The 18,198-nt window shown below is 42.4% G+C and overlaps 1 protein-coding gene across 1 annotated transcript in view; it reads right to left on the reverse strand.

Moving 5' to 3' along the window:
- Nucleotides 1–1,887: 1,887 nt before the first annotated feature.
- The window catches only part of LOC307136871 (E3 ubiquitin-protein ligase rnf213-alpha-like), a 418,045-nt gene continuing 401,734 nt past the window's right edge, over nt 1,888–18,198 (reverse strand). The window contains exons 64-66 of the mRNA XM_079834193.1: nt 14,771–14,860; nt 14,504–14,682; nt 1,888–2,819 (exon numbers count right to left, since the gene is read on the reverse strand). Coding sequence (XP_079690319.1) covers nt 2,666–2,819; nt 14,504–14,682; nt 14,771–14,860 — 423 coding nt within the window. The 3' untranslated portion in view covers nt 1,888–2,665. The remainder of the gene's footprint in view (nt 2,820–14,503; nt 14,683–14,770; nt 14,861–18,198) is intronic.

The following is an 18,198-nucleotide window of genomic DNA, read 5'->3' on the forward strand; positions in this document are numbered from 1 at the left end:
CTAGTTGTGCCCGGTCTCCGGCTTCACACTAGGGCAGGCACTACCCTCGGTAAGGTCCCAAGGGCCGGTGTTGGGAGCGTCCTGTTGCCAGGAAACCGTTTCAACAGACGCCTCCCTCATTTGCTGGGGCGCCAAAGGCGCTTGGGTTCCCCCGTCCAATTGTGCCCGGTCTCCGGCTTCACACTAGGGCAGGCACTACCCTCGGTAAGGGTCCCAAGGGCCAGTGTTGGGAGCGTCCTGTTGCCGGGAAACCGTTTCAACAGATGCCTCCCTCATCGGCTGGGGCGCTGAAGGCGCTAGGGTTCTCCAGTCCTAGTTGTGCCCGGTCTCCGGCTTCACACTAGGGCAGGCACTACCCTCGGTAAGGTCCCACGGGCCAGTGTTGGGAGCGTCTTGTTGCCGGGAAACCGTTTCAACAGACGCCTCCCTTCATCGGCTGGGGCACGGAAGGAAAAGGAGTGGAGAAGTTCTCCCTACGGTGCTGGGTACTAGGGTACTCAAGTCCTAGTTGTGCCCAGTCTCCGGTTTCACACTAGGGCAGGCGCTACCCTCGGTGTGGGCTAGTGGGTACTCGTTCCCCAAAGTGTCTTAACCAGACGCAGTGAGAGTTCCCTCGAAAGGGAACTGCTCGGGTTACGTCTGTAACCCTTGTTCCCTGAGTAGGGAACGAGCACTGCTTCTCGTCACCACACCTCGGCACGCCTGGAGCACATGCTTCAGAGCAATAGCTGCCGTTTCAATACGCCGGCTCGCCCTTTATACTTCCGGGTACGCCGTCACGGTGACGTCATCACGCACGACCAATCAGATTGGACTAGTTTCTATACGGACTTCAGATTCGCTAGTGCTTAGGGAGTATCCCCAAAGTGTCTTAACCAGACGCAGTGCTCGTTCCCTACTCAGGGAACAAGGGTTACAGTCGTAACCCGAGCAGTTCAGTCAAATGCGTGTTATTTGTGATGATAAAATGAGGAGTGTGTATTAATTTGCTTGTGAACTCCGTTTATTTTAACGTTGATGCTGTGATCTAACCAGTTATTGGTCGTGATTTGTATCTTTTTTTTTTTTTTTTTCATGTTTTGTATATGAATTGTTAGCTGAATTGAGTATTAGCAGTTACCACATGTGCTGTATGCTTTTGCACGTGCTGAACCGTGTAGCTGCGCCATTTTAGGTCTGTGTGTTCTTCCCTTTATATTGTAAAATGTACAATATTGGTCACTTGAGTTTATTCATTAATGGGATCTAATGAGAATTGAGAAGAAAAGATATGGTTTTATATTCTATTTTCTTTCATGTATGTCCTATTCAGATTTTTGTCCACTACGTTCACGATCACTTATCACTGACTTATCAGCATTAATGCTGTGATTTAACCAGTCATTGGTTGTGTTTTTCTCAGTGTCTGACCAGACCATTAAAAAATAAGCCTTGAGTGACCGTCCACCCGATTCTCAGCGTGAATTAATACATCAACACAGTCACACATGGCTAATAGATTTTAATTTTATTGGCTGAAGGGATGTCATATGATAATGCTAAACTGTATTTTCTTTTTTTTGTTGGTTGAATATAATTATAAACATTATCTCTGCATCATTTATAAATTACGAAAACCATAGAGGGTTAATGAATCATATTTTTAAAGCTGGAAATATATTTTGTTTAAACCATCAAATGCTTCGAAGGGTTAAGAAAAATATTTCCAATCCAAAAAAAGCATTTTTGGTAAAGGCAAAATCATTATTTTAAATATATTTCCTTATATTTGTGAGCCATATTTTATATATGGCTGTATGGGACCTCCAGCCTTTATGCTAAAGATAATCTTTTACATCATGGAAAGAACTTGTCATATCTGCCATTAACAAACTGATACACAACATGCCAGCTTTGAAGTGGAGGTTTATCATTTTTATTCAGATTAGAGTTAGACACGGCAAAACACATTTTGCATGCAGCACTGTTCCAGCATACGTGTTGGTCCATAGAAACATTCTAGATTCCACATTCTAAATTCTTGAAAAGTTGTGAAATATGGGTGGATTAAAACTATTTAGATGGAACACATGTTTAATCTATACTAAGCAATACAATTACATTTTAACTAATTCAAAAGGTTGTCTTGTTTTAAGATGAACATAAGTGTGTCCAAGTCATAAATGTATAGTATATATTTGAACCGAGATTAAATTGTCTTTTTGTTTTTTTTTCCTTCTTAAGATTTTTGCCTTTATCCCAGTAGCACAGTACAGAGGAAGGGAAGTGGGGGAGAGAAGGGGGATGGGATCGGTAAAGGTCCTCGAGTCAGGACTTGAAAAGTTTACATTCTTAAATGATGAGTCTATACCTACTTAGAGCATCAAGTAAACAAATAACAAAAAAATGGTTAAACAATTGTTGGCAACTTTTTATACTTTGTAATAAGTTGTACTGTACTTGCTAACTATCATAGAGAGATACTTCGACAGATCATAACCATAATATTACAGAATACAGTGATGTATGTAAGTGAATTCTTCAATTTGCCAAAAAGAAAAAAAAGACACCGTTTTCAAAAGACTGCACAGAGCAATTGCTCTAAACAATGTTATTTGTAAATTAAAACTAAGCTTTCACTTATATGAGTGATTGGGTAAGAAAATGTAAGTACTTTATCCAGGATCTAATTTTTGCAGCTTTCTTCTTTTTTCTTTTGCATGTACTTCCACATATCGATGACCTGCGAGAGCGGAATCTCTTCAGGGAAGAACTCCTTCACCTCTGAAGGAACATCCAGATTTTTCATCTCCATGTAGTTCTCAACAGATTCTTTCACACTGGAGGAAAGACAGAAATCAATGAGTTATGAGAGATTTCTATATGTTCAACATGAGCTTACCATTGCACATCACCACAATCAAAATCAGGCATTCTTTTATTAAATAAATGGTTATTTTATTAAATATTTCAGTTAACTAGAGTGTTCTTGCCACTTCATGAAATTAATTTACCCAGTTTCGCAATTCACCGTAGTGTGATTGATTCCTGCTCTATGTTTGACAGAGGCAGTGCAAATGCAGGCTGGTAGGCTACATATAAAAATGTGCCAGTAGGGTTCAGAGGAGGATTGGTTCCACATTACCAGTCAGAAATTAGGTCAAGTAACAATTCATGAGACGCAAACATCATGAGACACAAAATGGCTGGCAGTTGCAGTTTACCAAGTGTCACATGTTTCTTGCCTCATTACAGAACCGCTGACCTCAACATGGATCTAGTAGGAATGCAGCTCATTCTTCTGTGCCAGAGTGAGTGCTCCCTCGAGGACCACACCCCTGAGTTTTTGGTCTTTCACAGAGATCCACAGAGCCGGATCCACTATGGACACCTTCGGCCAGTACCATCCCGGACGATGGACACCTTCTTGGGGCAAATGAGACTGTTGTGCAGCATGGTGGAACCGCCGTTGATGGCGGTGCAAGCAGCCAGCATCCCAAGACCAGCACCCCCAGCCTGGTGGTCCCCCAGCGCTTCCAAGGCTGGTGGTCCTTCCATTGTAAGCTCCATGCAAGATCTCACCTCGTGGGGTCTCAATGATCCTAAGAAAGGTGAGAAATCAGCCCAGAACTACACGGGAGGAGCTGCTCAATGACCTGAAAAGAGCTGGACCACCGTTTCCAAGGTTACTGTTGGTAATACACTAAGACGTCATGGTTTGAAATCATGCATGGCACGGAAGGTTCCCCTGCTTAAACCAGCACATGTCAAGGCCCGTCTTAAGTTTGCCAATGACCATTTGGATGATCCAGAGGAGTCATGGGAGAAAGTCATGTGGTCAGATGAGACCAAAATAGAACTTTTTGCTCATAATTCCACTAAACGTGTTTGGAGGAAGAAGAATGATGAGTACCATCCCAAGAACACCATCCCTACTGTGAAGCATGGGGGGGTAGCATCATGCTTTGGGGGTGTTTTTCTGCACATGGTACAGGGCGACTGCACTGTATTAAGGAGAGGATGACCGGGGCCATGTATTGCCAGATTTTGGGGAACAACCTCCTTCCCTCAGTTAGAGCATTGAAGATGGGTCGAGGCTGGGTCTTCCAACATGACAATGACCCGAAGCACACAGCCAGGAGAACCAAGGAGTGGCTCTGTAAGAAGCATATCAAGGTTCTGGCGTGGCCTAGCCAGTCTCCAGACCTAAACCCAATAGAGAATCTTTGGAGGAGCTCAAACTCCGTGTTTCTCAGTGACAGGCCAGAAACCTGACTGATCTAGAGAAGATCTGTGTGGAGGAGTGGGCCAAAATCCCTCCTGCAGTGCAAACCTGCTGAACAACTACAGGAAACCTTTGACCTCTGTAATTGCAAACAAAGGCTACTGTACCAAATATTAACATTGATTTTCTCAGGTGTTCAAATACTTATTTGCAGCTGTATCATACAAATAAATAGTTAAAAAATCATACATTGTGATTTCTGGATGTTTTTTTTAGATTATGTCTCTCACAGTGGACATGCTCCTACGATGACAATTTCAGACCCTCCATGATTTCCAAGTGGGAGAACTTGCAAAATAGCAGGTGTTCAAATACTTATTTTCCTCACTGTATATATACATATCCATGTCCTGCACTTAGGCAACCACTGTATATATCCTGCACTTGCTGCTATTGCACTTCTGGTTAGACTTAAACTGCATTTCGTTGCCATGTACCTGTACTTGTGTAATGACAATAAAGTTGAATCTAATCTAATCTAATATAGAGATAAAGACTATTTAGATCAAGTAATATTCAGAAACGGGTGCAGTTAGATATGACTTTTCTGATTAACTTTAATTAGATTGTAAAAAAAATAAAAAACAAGGATGAATGATGTTTGAGAGGCAACACGTCTTATTCTTACCAATAATAAAAATGTAATGTACACTTATGTATATTATAATAATATGAATGTAATAGATTTAATGCACCTTACAGATAAACTGTTCTTTAACGGGAGCAATGTCATGAACACAGACGCTGAATAGGCTAATTTTGTTATGTGACACCACATTTATTTGCGTAAAATCTAAAATATTAAACAAAATATTGGAGATGATTAATGTTTGTGGATGTGTCGAAAAACCTAATTTAAGAAGTCTGAAGTGCAAGCGGTCTGTGCTGGTGCAAGCCCGCAATTGAAAAGCTTAACTTTATTCTTAAGAAAAAAACTTGAATCATTCCCGAATTTGGTTGTGTGGGCATCTATATTCTAGGGGCTCTATTCCAGCCCCCAGAGCGATTGAGGGTTAAAAAGCAGCCTTGTTTTTGGGGTGGAGGGGGGATTAATCAGATCTGAGGGGGCAATACTTGAAATAATATAAGTCTAAATAATCTAAATGTTAACTAATAATATACATTTCTAATTAAATGTTAAAAAACAAAAAAAACAAAAACATTAATCTGGAAGAAGGGGGCCCAAAATTCTGTCTTGTATCCCTAAAACTCTTCATGGCGCCCCTGCACGTAGGTAAATTTATATTTATTATTTAATTAATTTAGGGTATCGTGAGCTATTGATCGTAGAGACTTTTTTTCTTTTAAATGTAATCCTAGACATAATAATTTGCGAGTGGGAAAGTTGGAACATCCGCACCACTTTTGGAAACATTTCGAGGCACAGATGTGTAAAACAAAGTGATCATTTTCCAGTTGACTATCAAATCACCAGGGCCACATCACAAAACAAAACACACACCATCATTTTATATTATATGTTTATGTTATTAGTGTTACATGATCTTTTATCCGTGTGCTTTGCGTTCATGCTCTGAAGCTTTGACGGGCTTTTGGGCTCAGTTGTGAGCGGGACAGAGTGAAAAAACTAAATATGGCATTTCTTGTCTCAGGAGCTGACTAGAGTTAGCTTAAAGTGGGGGAGGGAGGATGCATTTGCATTTGAATGTGTGTGACATTCCAAAACATTTAACGCGTGGCGCACAGCAGCCTAAAGGCCTGTTCACACCGGGACGATTTTCGCGTGCGCTTATCGCCGACGTTTAACGCCTCGTGACTAAACAATGGGCGCCAATGTGAGTGTTCACACCGACGCGTAAAACGTCAGACGTAAAAGCGTAATTTTTAAAAAAACGCCTCGGGTTGGGTTTTTTTTTTTGACGCGGCGCGTCAAAAACTGGCCGACCAATCAGATCGGCGCTTTTGTTCACGTGCCTGGAGCTGCTGAAGTTACAGTAAAACACGACTTGGTGGCGCTCAAGCACAAAACGGTCTAGCCGAGCACACATTGGCGAAGAAGACAATGCAACGAGGAAAGATGAACGTCGAGCTGCTGGTCTCGTTGGTGTCTGAACACAGAGAGTTGTTTGACAAACGCCACAGTGACTACAAAAACTATTGTTTAGCGTTATGAATAATCTTCAATTTACATATGTGGTCGTTTAATCTGCAGTGATGTCTGTTAACTGTGTGTTATGCTTTACAATTGAGTGAATTTCATGTCTTGTCATTCAATGTAATATCAGACAACGAACTAAGCAGTATGTTTCAGAATATGGATTGTATTATAAATTTGTTTTTATATCATTATTATTTAGCTAAAGGTTAAGTACTAGTGAAAATGTTTTATATATATAAATATATAGAAATAATTGATGAGAGTGTAAATGCTGAATAAGAAAAATGTTTATAGTTAGTGCTAATATTCAGTCATTACTATGCAAAAGTTATACATGTGTTGACCATGTAATATGCTGCACAGTTGTCAAATGCATAGTTTTATTGATTTCATTCGTAGTAAATGCAGAGACGAGAAGCCATCAGTAGCGTACCTCTCTTAATTGTTCTTCCTCATTTTCAGGAGAGTAACTTACTACAAAAGCAACCTGCACTGACACACTGTATCTTAAAATATATCACTGTCACTGTTTAGTCTCAAGATGCACACCAGTGCTGGGTATATCACGGTTTTTATTATTGGACCTTTACTATGGCATAATTTACTGTCAGGAATAAACATTGTAAGGACAAATAAACATTCATTTAAAAAAGATAATTCAAATCAGTTCATAAAGCTAACAATTTAGTTTAAAACGCTGCTCTGGGTCGATTGGTTTACGGTAGTGTGTTTGTTCTTTTGTCAATAAGGGCGCCAACTGTTGAAGTAAATCTTTGAACTCGCTGACGGACATTCTAAAATACCCCCGAAAACGTTCATGATACATTTTTAGCTCTTGAATCAGTCGATAGAACTCCCCATGTTCTTCTCTTTTTTTAACTATGGGATGTATCCAAAATCTGCGTCTTTTCTGTTGTCTTTCCTCGTTCAACAGAACAACAATGTCCTCATCGCTGGAGCTGCTGCTGCTGCTGCTGCTGCTTGAGAAATCCATGTTCTAGTATGTGAGAAAGTTATGTGTGTTTCGGCTAACATGTAAATACTCTCTCTCTTCTTCTTCTTCTGTGTGACAAGGGATGAAGCGAGCGCAGCGCCACCTTGTGTACCGGGCTATTTCTGTTTTTCAATAAGCGCCATCTAATGTCAGGGAGTGAAATTGCACGTTCACTCGGCGCATCGCGAGTGAAAATCGCTTGGGTGTGAACACTCAAGACGCGCCGAAAAACGTCACGAAAAACGCTGGCGATAAACGCGCGCAATATTCGATCACCCGGAAGCTGCGTTTATTGTTGCAGGTGACTTTAATCATTCAAACTTAAAGTCAGTGCTACCCAAGTTTCACCAGCATGTTTCCTGCCACACCAGAGGAAACAAAACCTTAGACCATGTTTACACAAACATGGCTGGAGCTTACGTTGCAACACCCCTCCCCCACCTGGGACAGTCAGACCACCTTTCTTTGTTCCTCAGCCCCAAATATTCACCCCTCATCAACCGTGTGAAGCCATCAGTGAAGACCATCAAGGTGTGGCCTGCGGGGGCAGACTCCACACTCCAGGAAAGGTTTCTAAACACAGACTGGAGTATGTTTGCTTCTCAAGCCACCAGTGGTGCTCACACGGACATTGACTCATTCACTTCCTCTGTATTGGATCATATCAATACCACCATCGACAGTGTTACAACCCAGAAACAGATCACCACATACCCAAATCAGAAGCCTTGGATGAACAGGGAAGTTCGACTCCTGCTGAAGTCATGCAATACTGCCTTCAGATCAGGTGATGCACAAGCCTACAGTACATCCAGAGCTAACCTGAAGAGGGGCATCAAAAAGGCCAAGCACTGCTACAAGCTAAAGATAGAGGGTCACTTTTCCAACTCTGACCCTCGACGCATGTGGCAGGGCATCCAGGCCATCAGTGACTACAAACCCACCCACTCCACCCCCGCAGCCACTGATGTCAACTTCCTGAACGAGCTAAATTACTTTTATGCTCGTTTTGAAAGAGACAACAGAGAAACTGCCACCAAGCTCAAGCCCTCAGCTGACCACCCACCAATCACACTCTCCTCCACAGATGTCTGCAAGGCACTGAGCCGGATCAGTGCACACAAGGCTGCTGGACCAGACAACATCCCTGGACGTGTGCTCAGGGCATGTGCGGAGCAGCTCGCTGGGGTTTTTACAGACATTTTCAACCTGTCTCTTGCCCAAGCAGCTGTACCGACATGCTTTAAACGCACTTCCATTGTGCCAGTGCCGCAAAGCTCTAGCCCGAGGTGCCCTAATGACTACCGCCCTGTAGCACTCACACCCATCGTCATGAAGTGCTTTGAGCGGCTGGTCCTGGAACACCTAAAAGACTCTCTACCATCCACATTGGACTCACACCAGTTTGCCTACCGCAGCAATAGGAGCACAGAGGATGCAGTTTCCATGGCACTGCACTCTGTGCTCACTCACCTGGACAATAAGAACACTTACGCACGTATGCTGTTTGTTGACTTCAGCTCAGCATTCAACACTGTCATCCCATCCAAGTTAATTGCCAAACTTGGAGACCTGGGCATCAACACTTCAATGTGTAACTGGATTTTGGACTTCCTAACTGACAGACCCCAGAATGTTCGTTCAGGATTCACCTGCTCCACGTCCATCACACTCAACACTGGTGTACCACAGGGCTGTGTGCTAAGTCCGTTTCTCTACTCCCTCTTCACCTCCGACTGCAAGCCTGTGTAGGGATCTAATTCCATCGTCAAGTTTGCGGACGACACTACGGTGATTGGGCTCATCAGCAACAACGATGAGACTGCCTACAGGGAAGAGATCCAGCACCTGGCCACATGGTGCGCTGATAATAACCTGCTCCTCAACACCACCAAAACGAAGGAGCTCATCGTGGACTTCAGGAAGGAGTCAAGAGGCACACACGACACCATCCACATCAATGGAATGGCTGTTGAACGTGTCTCCAGTTTCAAGTTCCTGGGGATCCACATCTCGGCGGACATGTCGTGGACGACCAACACCTCCAGCCTGGTCAAGAAGGCTCACCAGCGCCTCTTCTTCCTGAGGACACTGAGGAAGAATCAGCTCTCCTCGGCTATCCTGGTGAACTTCTATCGCTGCGCAATAGAAAGCATCCTGACCAACTGTGTGGCAGTATGGTATGGGAGCTGCTCTGTTGCGGAGCGCAAGGCACTGCAGCGGGTGGTGAAAACTGCCCAGCGCATCACAGGGACTCCACTACCTGCCATCGAGCACATCCAGAGGAAACGCTGCCTGCATCGAGCTCGCAGCATCCTCAAGGACTCCTCTCACCCAGCCCACAGACTGTTTTCTCTCCTGCCCTCCGGCAGGCATTTCAGGATCCACCGGACCAGGGCCAGCAGACTTAAGAACAGTTTTTTCCCCAGAGCTGTCTCTTTACTGAATTCAAACCCCCGTTGATCCACTTCCCTCATAAACTGCTAACTCTCCTACCTCACATCTACATTCACTTTGTTATTTGCACTACCGACTGTTAATCACAGTAACAACTGTTTACATATGCATCTTGCACTGCCATATCTTAACTGGATTATGCTCATTTGCACTGCCGACTGTATTTATAGTACCAATGTTTACATTTGCATTTTGCACCGTACTTCTAACTGTAATATGCAACCACTTTCCACTGCACTTTACACTTTTTTTTTTTGTCCGGATAGCTCTGTCCATAATTTATTGCCCTACCCTAATCCACTGCTATTCCTCATATTAGCCTAACATATTATTGTATACCTCTATCTGTAAAATTCTGTTTATAGTAATAGCCATCTGTATATTGTATTCATAGTACATATTCACCTGTAAATTCTGTTTATAGTAATAGCCATCTGTATATTGCATTCATAGTACATATTCACCTGTAAATTCTGTTTATAGTAATAGCCATCTGTATATTTATTCACTGTACATATTCACCTGTAAATTCAGTTCTGTTTATAGTAATAACGTCTCTCTATTTATACATATTTATATATACTCAGTACATATCCATGTCCTGCACTTATGCAAACGTTGTATATCCTGCACTTGCTGCTATTGCACTTCTGGTTAGACCTAAACTGCATTTCGTTGCCTTGTACTTGTACTTGTGTAATGACAATAAAGTTGAATCTAATCTAATCTAATCTATTCGTCCCGGTGTGTACAGGCCTTAATACTAAAACAAGTATGATTTAAGAAGAAAAAAAATCAAAAACATTGACTAATTTAAAAAATAACAGTACCCTAAACTAGGGAAAACCCTATATAAGGGAAGGACGACATTTTTCCTTCAAGCGTTTGGATCAGTGGAGCATAGGGCTGGGTATTGTTCAAAATCTTTCGATCTGGTGCCAATTTCGATACCTCAGTTTCGATACCGGTTCCTAACGATACTTTTTTCGATACCATATGTTTTAAAATCCATTTCAACATCAACCAAAATACATTAAACACAAAACTTTTATTTTTGACCTTAATTAAAACAAATTCTGGTAACACTTCTCACTCAGCGTAACATTATTAATAAAACTGGTTGTGCTTTTTGGATAGGGGTGCACCAGCAGACACTCGGGATTGGCATCAATCCTTACTTGGCCAAAGTTAACAAAAAAAGAGAAACCTTTTTGCCACAACATGAACATATTATAAATAATAAATAAATAAACAAATGACATTGTGTACAGGCAGGGTTTTTCCTGGCTCAAAATGAGGTGGAGGTGGTCAAATCCTGCTTGGCCCAGCCGACCCGCGGCTCGCCATTTTGCCAATTAATTGTCAGTTAGGGCTTTTTTTTGTGTGCTTCGATCATTAAATAATTATGAATTTAATCCCTTTTAAGTTATCACTTTGCAGCTAACACCTTTAAATATTTAAATATATATTAAATTCAGTAAATAACTGAAACAAGCACAACAAACTGGCAAAATAAAAGTAAATCTATGATTCATATATTTCTACATCACTATAGAATATCTGTGAGTGCGCATTGAAACGTTCACGGCATAAAGAGAAGATGAGCATTGTGCGCTCAAAGCCTAGTCTACTAAGTATATCTGTCCAAAAGTTCACTGATTATTTGTTTCTTCACAGTTTTAAATTCCGGTTATTGTGTGTGTGATGCTAATTAAAAGTCCTTGTGTTGTCACCCAGTAGCGAGTACCAACATCTCTCAGAAACCGCTAGATAAACTCCAGGAAGATGATAATTATTTTATCTACAGATCAAGTATTATAACGGGAATATGTCATCTTGGCGTGAGCTTTACCGCGCAGCTGCTGACGGTAACCGAACGCGTCGTGCAGTTTGAATGCTGAACGGAGAATGATTGACAGCTACAGCGGAGGAAATGCTATGGAATGGCTTTAGACAACTTTATACTAGCAAATCGATGACACTTTAGACCTCTTTGGCATTGAAATACGACTACGCGATATAACACAAGAGAAAAAACAACTACACTTGTGTTGTGTGAGTATCTTCAGAAATCCTCCCCGTCAGGTGGTGGTGGACAGCCATTCGCCGGGGCTTTAGGTCCTTACATGCGACAGGCTCACACAAACACAGCCGCTTGGCTTTTGGAACCGAAATCTGGCACCGAAAGATAAATCATTTTTCGATACTAGTATGTGAGTTTTTCGTTCGATACCATAAAAGTATCGCCGTTCGGTGCCCAGCCCGAGTGGAGCACGAGCACCTTTCTGAAGATTTCCTTCCACTCATCTCCGCTCACTCTACCCAGAATGCCCTGTGAGACATGCTGGGTGGAAAATATGTGAAATAAGTAGGGCTGTCCCCGACTAAAGTTTTTTTCTACTGGACTAGTAGTTAATTTAAGCCATTAGTCGACCAAGCAAACATTTATATTAATTTAATTACTAAAATATATACTGGAGATAATTTTGAATCATAATGAGCATTTACGTAATGCATTAGCCTATTCTGCACTCAAGTGCACGCATAAAGCTTGCCACAAAGAACAGGCAAAATGAATGATTATGAATGTGTCAAAAATAGCAAGGAGACATTGAATTATTTACTAATAAACTATGTCAGTGTCAGCTGCAAAGATGAAATTTCAAAACACATATTCTGTGTTTGTTATCTGTTTGAAAAGAGAGAGATGTCAGCTGTCTCTTCATTAGTGTTAATGCGGCTACGCCCACGGAACGCGTGTTCTCTTCAAAGTCAAATACTGACGCGATCCATGAGAGCAGAGTCAACTCAAATAAACACATCAAGATTAGGGTTAACATCGTTTTGAGATGCGGTGAGGAATAATCCTGGAAGAATTTACCCCAGAAGAAAAGCTGCAACTGATCCAGCCAAGGATTGTGAGGTAAGTTTATTCTTCTTTATTATAATCGTGATACAGGCTGTATGTGAATATTAAACTGCAAAAGTTTAATTTAAATATGAATCCAGCATGTTTCTGTGTGACGTATTAAACTGCAGATTAACATTGGTAGGCTCTGTAATATAACAACGCTACATTTTTACAGATTTATTTGGCCTGTTTTGGACAGATTATGAAGCGTTTACTGTAAAATAGCCTCTGATGGTATAAATACACATTACTATTTGAATGAATGTTTTTGAAAGAAGTCTCTAATGCTCTTCAAGCATGCATTTATTTGATCAAAAATACAAAAAAAAATCAATTTAAAATAATGGTTTTCTATTTTAATATACTGTAAAATATGATTTCTTTCTGTGATGCAAAGCTGAATTTTCATCAGCATTCATTACTTAATTTATTCATCCAAGAATCCTGAAAAAAGTATCACAGGTTATTAAAAATATTAAGAAGCACAGCAGTTTCCAACATTGATAATAAATCAGCATATAAGAATGGTTTCTGAAGGATCATGTGACACTGAAGACAGGAGTAATGGCTGATGAAAATTCAGTTTTACATCACCTAAATAAATTAGATTTTAAAAGTATATTAAAATAGAAACCCATTATTTTAAATTGTAATAATATTTCACAATATAAATGTTTTTTCTGTATTTTTGATCAAATAAATGCAGGCTTGATGAACATGAGACTTCTTTCAAAAACATTAAAAATAGTAATGTGTCCAATCGTTTTGATTGACTGTATATAATTGAAATATAACAGGACTATACAAAATTGTGTCCACTCTTCAAAATGCATCCCAAAAAAAGGTTAAAAAAAAACAAACATGAGCGTTTTGAGTTAGAGTAATCAACCATGTCCATTTTCAATGAAATATCAATTCTAATCATTATTCTGACAATCTCCCCTGTACTTTGGACTCTTCCTCTCAAGTTAAACCCTCCCAGGTCTCTGATTACATCACAGGCTTTTTGATGACTCATTATATACAGGAAGTGCATTACTGGCTCGCGAGCTGTCAATCAAAGCGCCCATGGTTTCCCTTGGATAAAGCCAATCAATGCCTAGCCAATGCTTTGCCAATCAAAAGGCATTATCTTGCGCATATCATATCTATTCTTGATCTTCAGGTCGGAACACAGATTGTTCAAAATTGAATTTTTTCTTTACTACAACGAAAATATCTTACTTTATCAGAATGGTGCGACACTTGATTAAGGGTTTTGGAACTTGCTGTGTGAAAACACGCACACACAAAATAAATGGGCTTGATTTGCAAAGGTTAAATAGTTCAAAAGTAAATAGTATATATATATATATTTATATTAGTGGTGGGCCGTTATCGACCGTAATTAAAAAAATTACCATAATTGTAATATTTCATCCTAATTTATGACTAAAGCTCCACTTACATTTCAAAATGTGACGGTTGCAGCTGTTTTGCAAAATGTCATTTCGCAAACGAGTTTGAAAAGCGACTGATTTATTTTTGCCACAGTGGTTTTGCTGCGGCGGTAATACTACCAATTGTTCTTGACAGAGTTTGTCTGATGTGTCAAATGGAAAGAAAAAAAAACATTTGGAAGTAATTATCACAGTTGTAAAACATAAGCTATGTCTTACCTGCCACATTACATTGTGAACTAAAGTGGTCATGTTAATGATCAATTGAAGATTTTGAAAATCTTGAACTTGTACTAATAACATTCCTATCAGGTCTTACCCCCAGTCAGGCCTGTAGATGTATCTATCTTTTCGGTTCTTTAGTTCGAAAAGCAGAATCTCATGAATCTCCAACAGGACGGCACCAGCGCTGGACTTGGTCAAAAAACTATTGAGCCGTCTCTTGTGTTCCTCCTGCAGAGGTTGTTTGTACTCCTCGCTGATGCTCACAAATGGGTCCTGACGAGCAGATGAAGAATCATTATCACATACAAACTCACTGAAAGCACAAAACAGAAAACTGTGTCTACTGTGTTGAGTGTCTCACCCCTTTCTGATTGAGCAGGGTCTTTGATTTCAGTGAGCTGAGCAGCTGCCACAGTCCCACGCAGTGTTTCAACTTACACATGCAAAATGCCTGCACACACACAATTAGCACTTATTCACTAAGGTATCACACATTGCCAGACTACTATTAGTGATTGGGTAACAGTGGTCAATTAGTGAGACTGACATGTTTTAATATGCATCTTATCATTAATATATTGTTAAAGGGGACCTATTATGCAAAAATCCCTTTTACATGGTGTTTGAACATTAATGTGCGTTACCAACCAACATATAATTGTAGAAATCCACCCACTCCTTTTTTCTAAATATAATCCCACTGAATCAGAAGTACTATCTAAAAACAGGCTGTTCTAGTGTTCTCCCTACAATGCCCCGTCAACTGGTGATGATCTCTGCCCTATTAGCATAGATCCCGCTCTGAGTGAGCTGCACACAGTACGCCATGTTTCTGAATTTACCTCAGAAGAAAAGCTGTTAAATTTCAAACAGCAACGGATCCAGCCCGAGGATTGTGAGCCAAGTTTATTCTGTTAGTGTATGTGAATATTACACCGCAAACCCTAACCCTAACCCTAACCCTAACCCTAACCCTAACCCCACACCACCACACCTGTCCCTAACTCTACCCTTAAACTGACCCACACCACCACACCTGTCCCTAACTCTACCCTTAAACTTACCCACACCACCACACCTGTCCCTAACTCTACCCTTAAACTGACCCACACCACCACACCTGTCCCTAACTCTACCCTTAAACTGAACCACACCAACACACCTGTCCCTAACCCTACCCTTAAACTGACCCACACCACCACACCAGTCCCTAACCCTACCCTTAAAATGACCCACACCACCACACCTGTCCCTAACTCTACCCTTAAACTGACCCACACCACCACACCTGTCCCTAACTCTACCCTTAAACTCACTCACACCACCACACCTGTCCCTAACTCTACCCTTAAACTGACCCATACCACCACACCTGTCCCTAACCCTACCCTTAAACTGACCCACACCACCACACCTGTCCCTAACCCTACCCTTAAACTGACCCACACCACCACACCTGTCCCTAACTCTACCCTTAAACTGACCCACACCACCACACCTGTCCCTAACTCTACCCTTAAACTGACCCATACCCCCACACCTGTCCCTAACTCTACCCTTAAACTTACCCAAACCCCCACACCTGTCCCTAACTCTACCCTTAAACTTACCCATACCCCCACACCTGTCCCTAACTCTACCATTAAACTGACCCATACCCCCACACCTGTCCCTAACTCTACCCTTAAACTGACCCATACCCCCACACCTGTCCCTAACTCTACCCTTAAACTTACCCATACCCCCACACCTGTCCCTAACTCTACCCTTAAACTTACCCATACCCCCACACCTGTCCCTAACTCTACCCTTAAACTGACCTATACCACCACACCTGTCCCTAACCCTACCCTTAAACTTACCCATACCCCCACACCTGTCCCTAACTCTACCCTTAAACTGACCCATACCACCACACCTGTCCCTAACCCTACCCTTAAACTTACCCATACCCCCACACCTGTCCCTAACTCTACCCTTAAACTTACCCATACCCCACACCTGTCCCTAACTCTACCCTTAAACTTACCCATACCCCCACACCTGTCCCAAACTCTACCCTTAAACTGACCCATACCCCCACACCTGTCCCTAACTCTACCCTTAAACTTACCCATACCCCCACACCTGTCCCTAACTCTACCCTTAAACTGACCCATTCCACCACACCTGTCCCTAACCCTACCCTTAAACTGACCCACACCACCACACCTGTCCCTAACCCTACCCTTAAACTGACCCACACCACCACACCTGTCCCTAACTCTACCCTTAAACTGACCCACACCACCACACCTGTCCCTAACTCTACCCTTAAACTTACCCATACCACCACACCTGTCCCTAACTCTACCCTTAAACTGACCCATACCCCCACACCTGTCCCTAACTCTACCCTTAAACTTACCCATACCCCCACACCTGTCCCTAACTCTACCCTTAAACTGACCCACACCACCACACCTGTCCCTAACCCTACCCTTAAACTGACCCACACCACCACACCTGTCCCTAACCCTGCCCTTAAACTGACCTACACCACCACACCTGTCCCTAACTCTACCCTTAAACTGACCCATACCACCACACCTGTCCCTAACTCTACCCTTAAAGTGACCCACACCACCACACCTGTCCCTAACCCTACCCTTAAACTGACCTACACCACCACAACTGTCCCTAACTCTACCCTTAAACTGACCCACACAACCACACCTCTCCCTAACCCTACCCTTAAACTGACGCATATCACCAAACCTGTCCCTAACCTTACCCTTAAACTGACCCACACCACCACACCTGTCCCTAACCTTACCCTTAAACTGACCCACACCACCACACCTGTCCCTAACCTTACCCTTAAACTGACCCATACCACCACACCTGTCCCTAACCTTACCCTTAAACTGACCCACACCACCACACCTGTCCCTAACCTTACCCTTAAACTTACCCATACCACCACACCTGTCCCTAACCTTACCCTTAAACTGACCCACACCACCACACCTGTCCTTAACCCTACCCTTAAACTGACCCACACCACCACACCTGTCCCTATCTCTACCCTTAAACTGACCCACACCACCACACCTGTCCCTAACTCTACCCTTAAACTTACCCACACCACCACACCTGTCCCTATCTCTACCCTTAAACTCACTCACACCACCACACCTGTCCCTAACCCTACCCTTAAACTGACCCACACCACCACACCTGTCCCTATCTCTACCCTTAAACTCACTCACACCACCACACCTGTCCCTAACCCTACCCTTAAACTGACCCACACCACCACACCTGTCCCTAACCCTACCCTTAAACTGACCCACACCACCACACCTGTCCCTATCTCTACCCTTAAACTCACTCACACCACCACACCTGTCCCTAACCCTACCCTTAAACCTACCCATACCCCCACACCTGTCCCTAACTCTACCCTTAAACTTACCCATACCCCCACACCTGTCCCTAACTCTACCCTTAAACTTACCCATACCCCCACACCTGTCCCTAACTCTACCCTTAAACTTACCCATACCCCCACACCTGTCCCTAACTCTACCCTTAAACTTACCCATACACCCACACCTGTCCCTAACTCTACCCTTAAACTGACCCATACCCCCACACCTGTCCCTAACTCTACCCTTAAACTTACCCATACCCCCACACCTGTCCCTAACTCTACCCTTAAACTGACCCATACCACCACACCTGTCCCTAACCCTACCCTTAAACTGACCCACACCACCACACCTGTCCCTAACCCTACCCTTAAAC

This window comes from Gobio gobio (genome assembly GCF_949357685.1).
Source record: "Gobio gobio genome assembly, chromosome: 14".
Taxonomy (NCBI): domain Eukaryota; kingdom Metazoa; phylum Chordata; class Actinopteri; order Cypriniformes; family Gobionidae; genus Gobio; species Gobio gobio.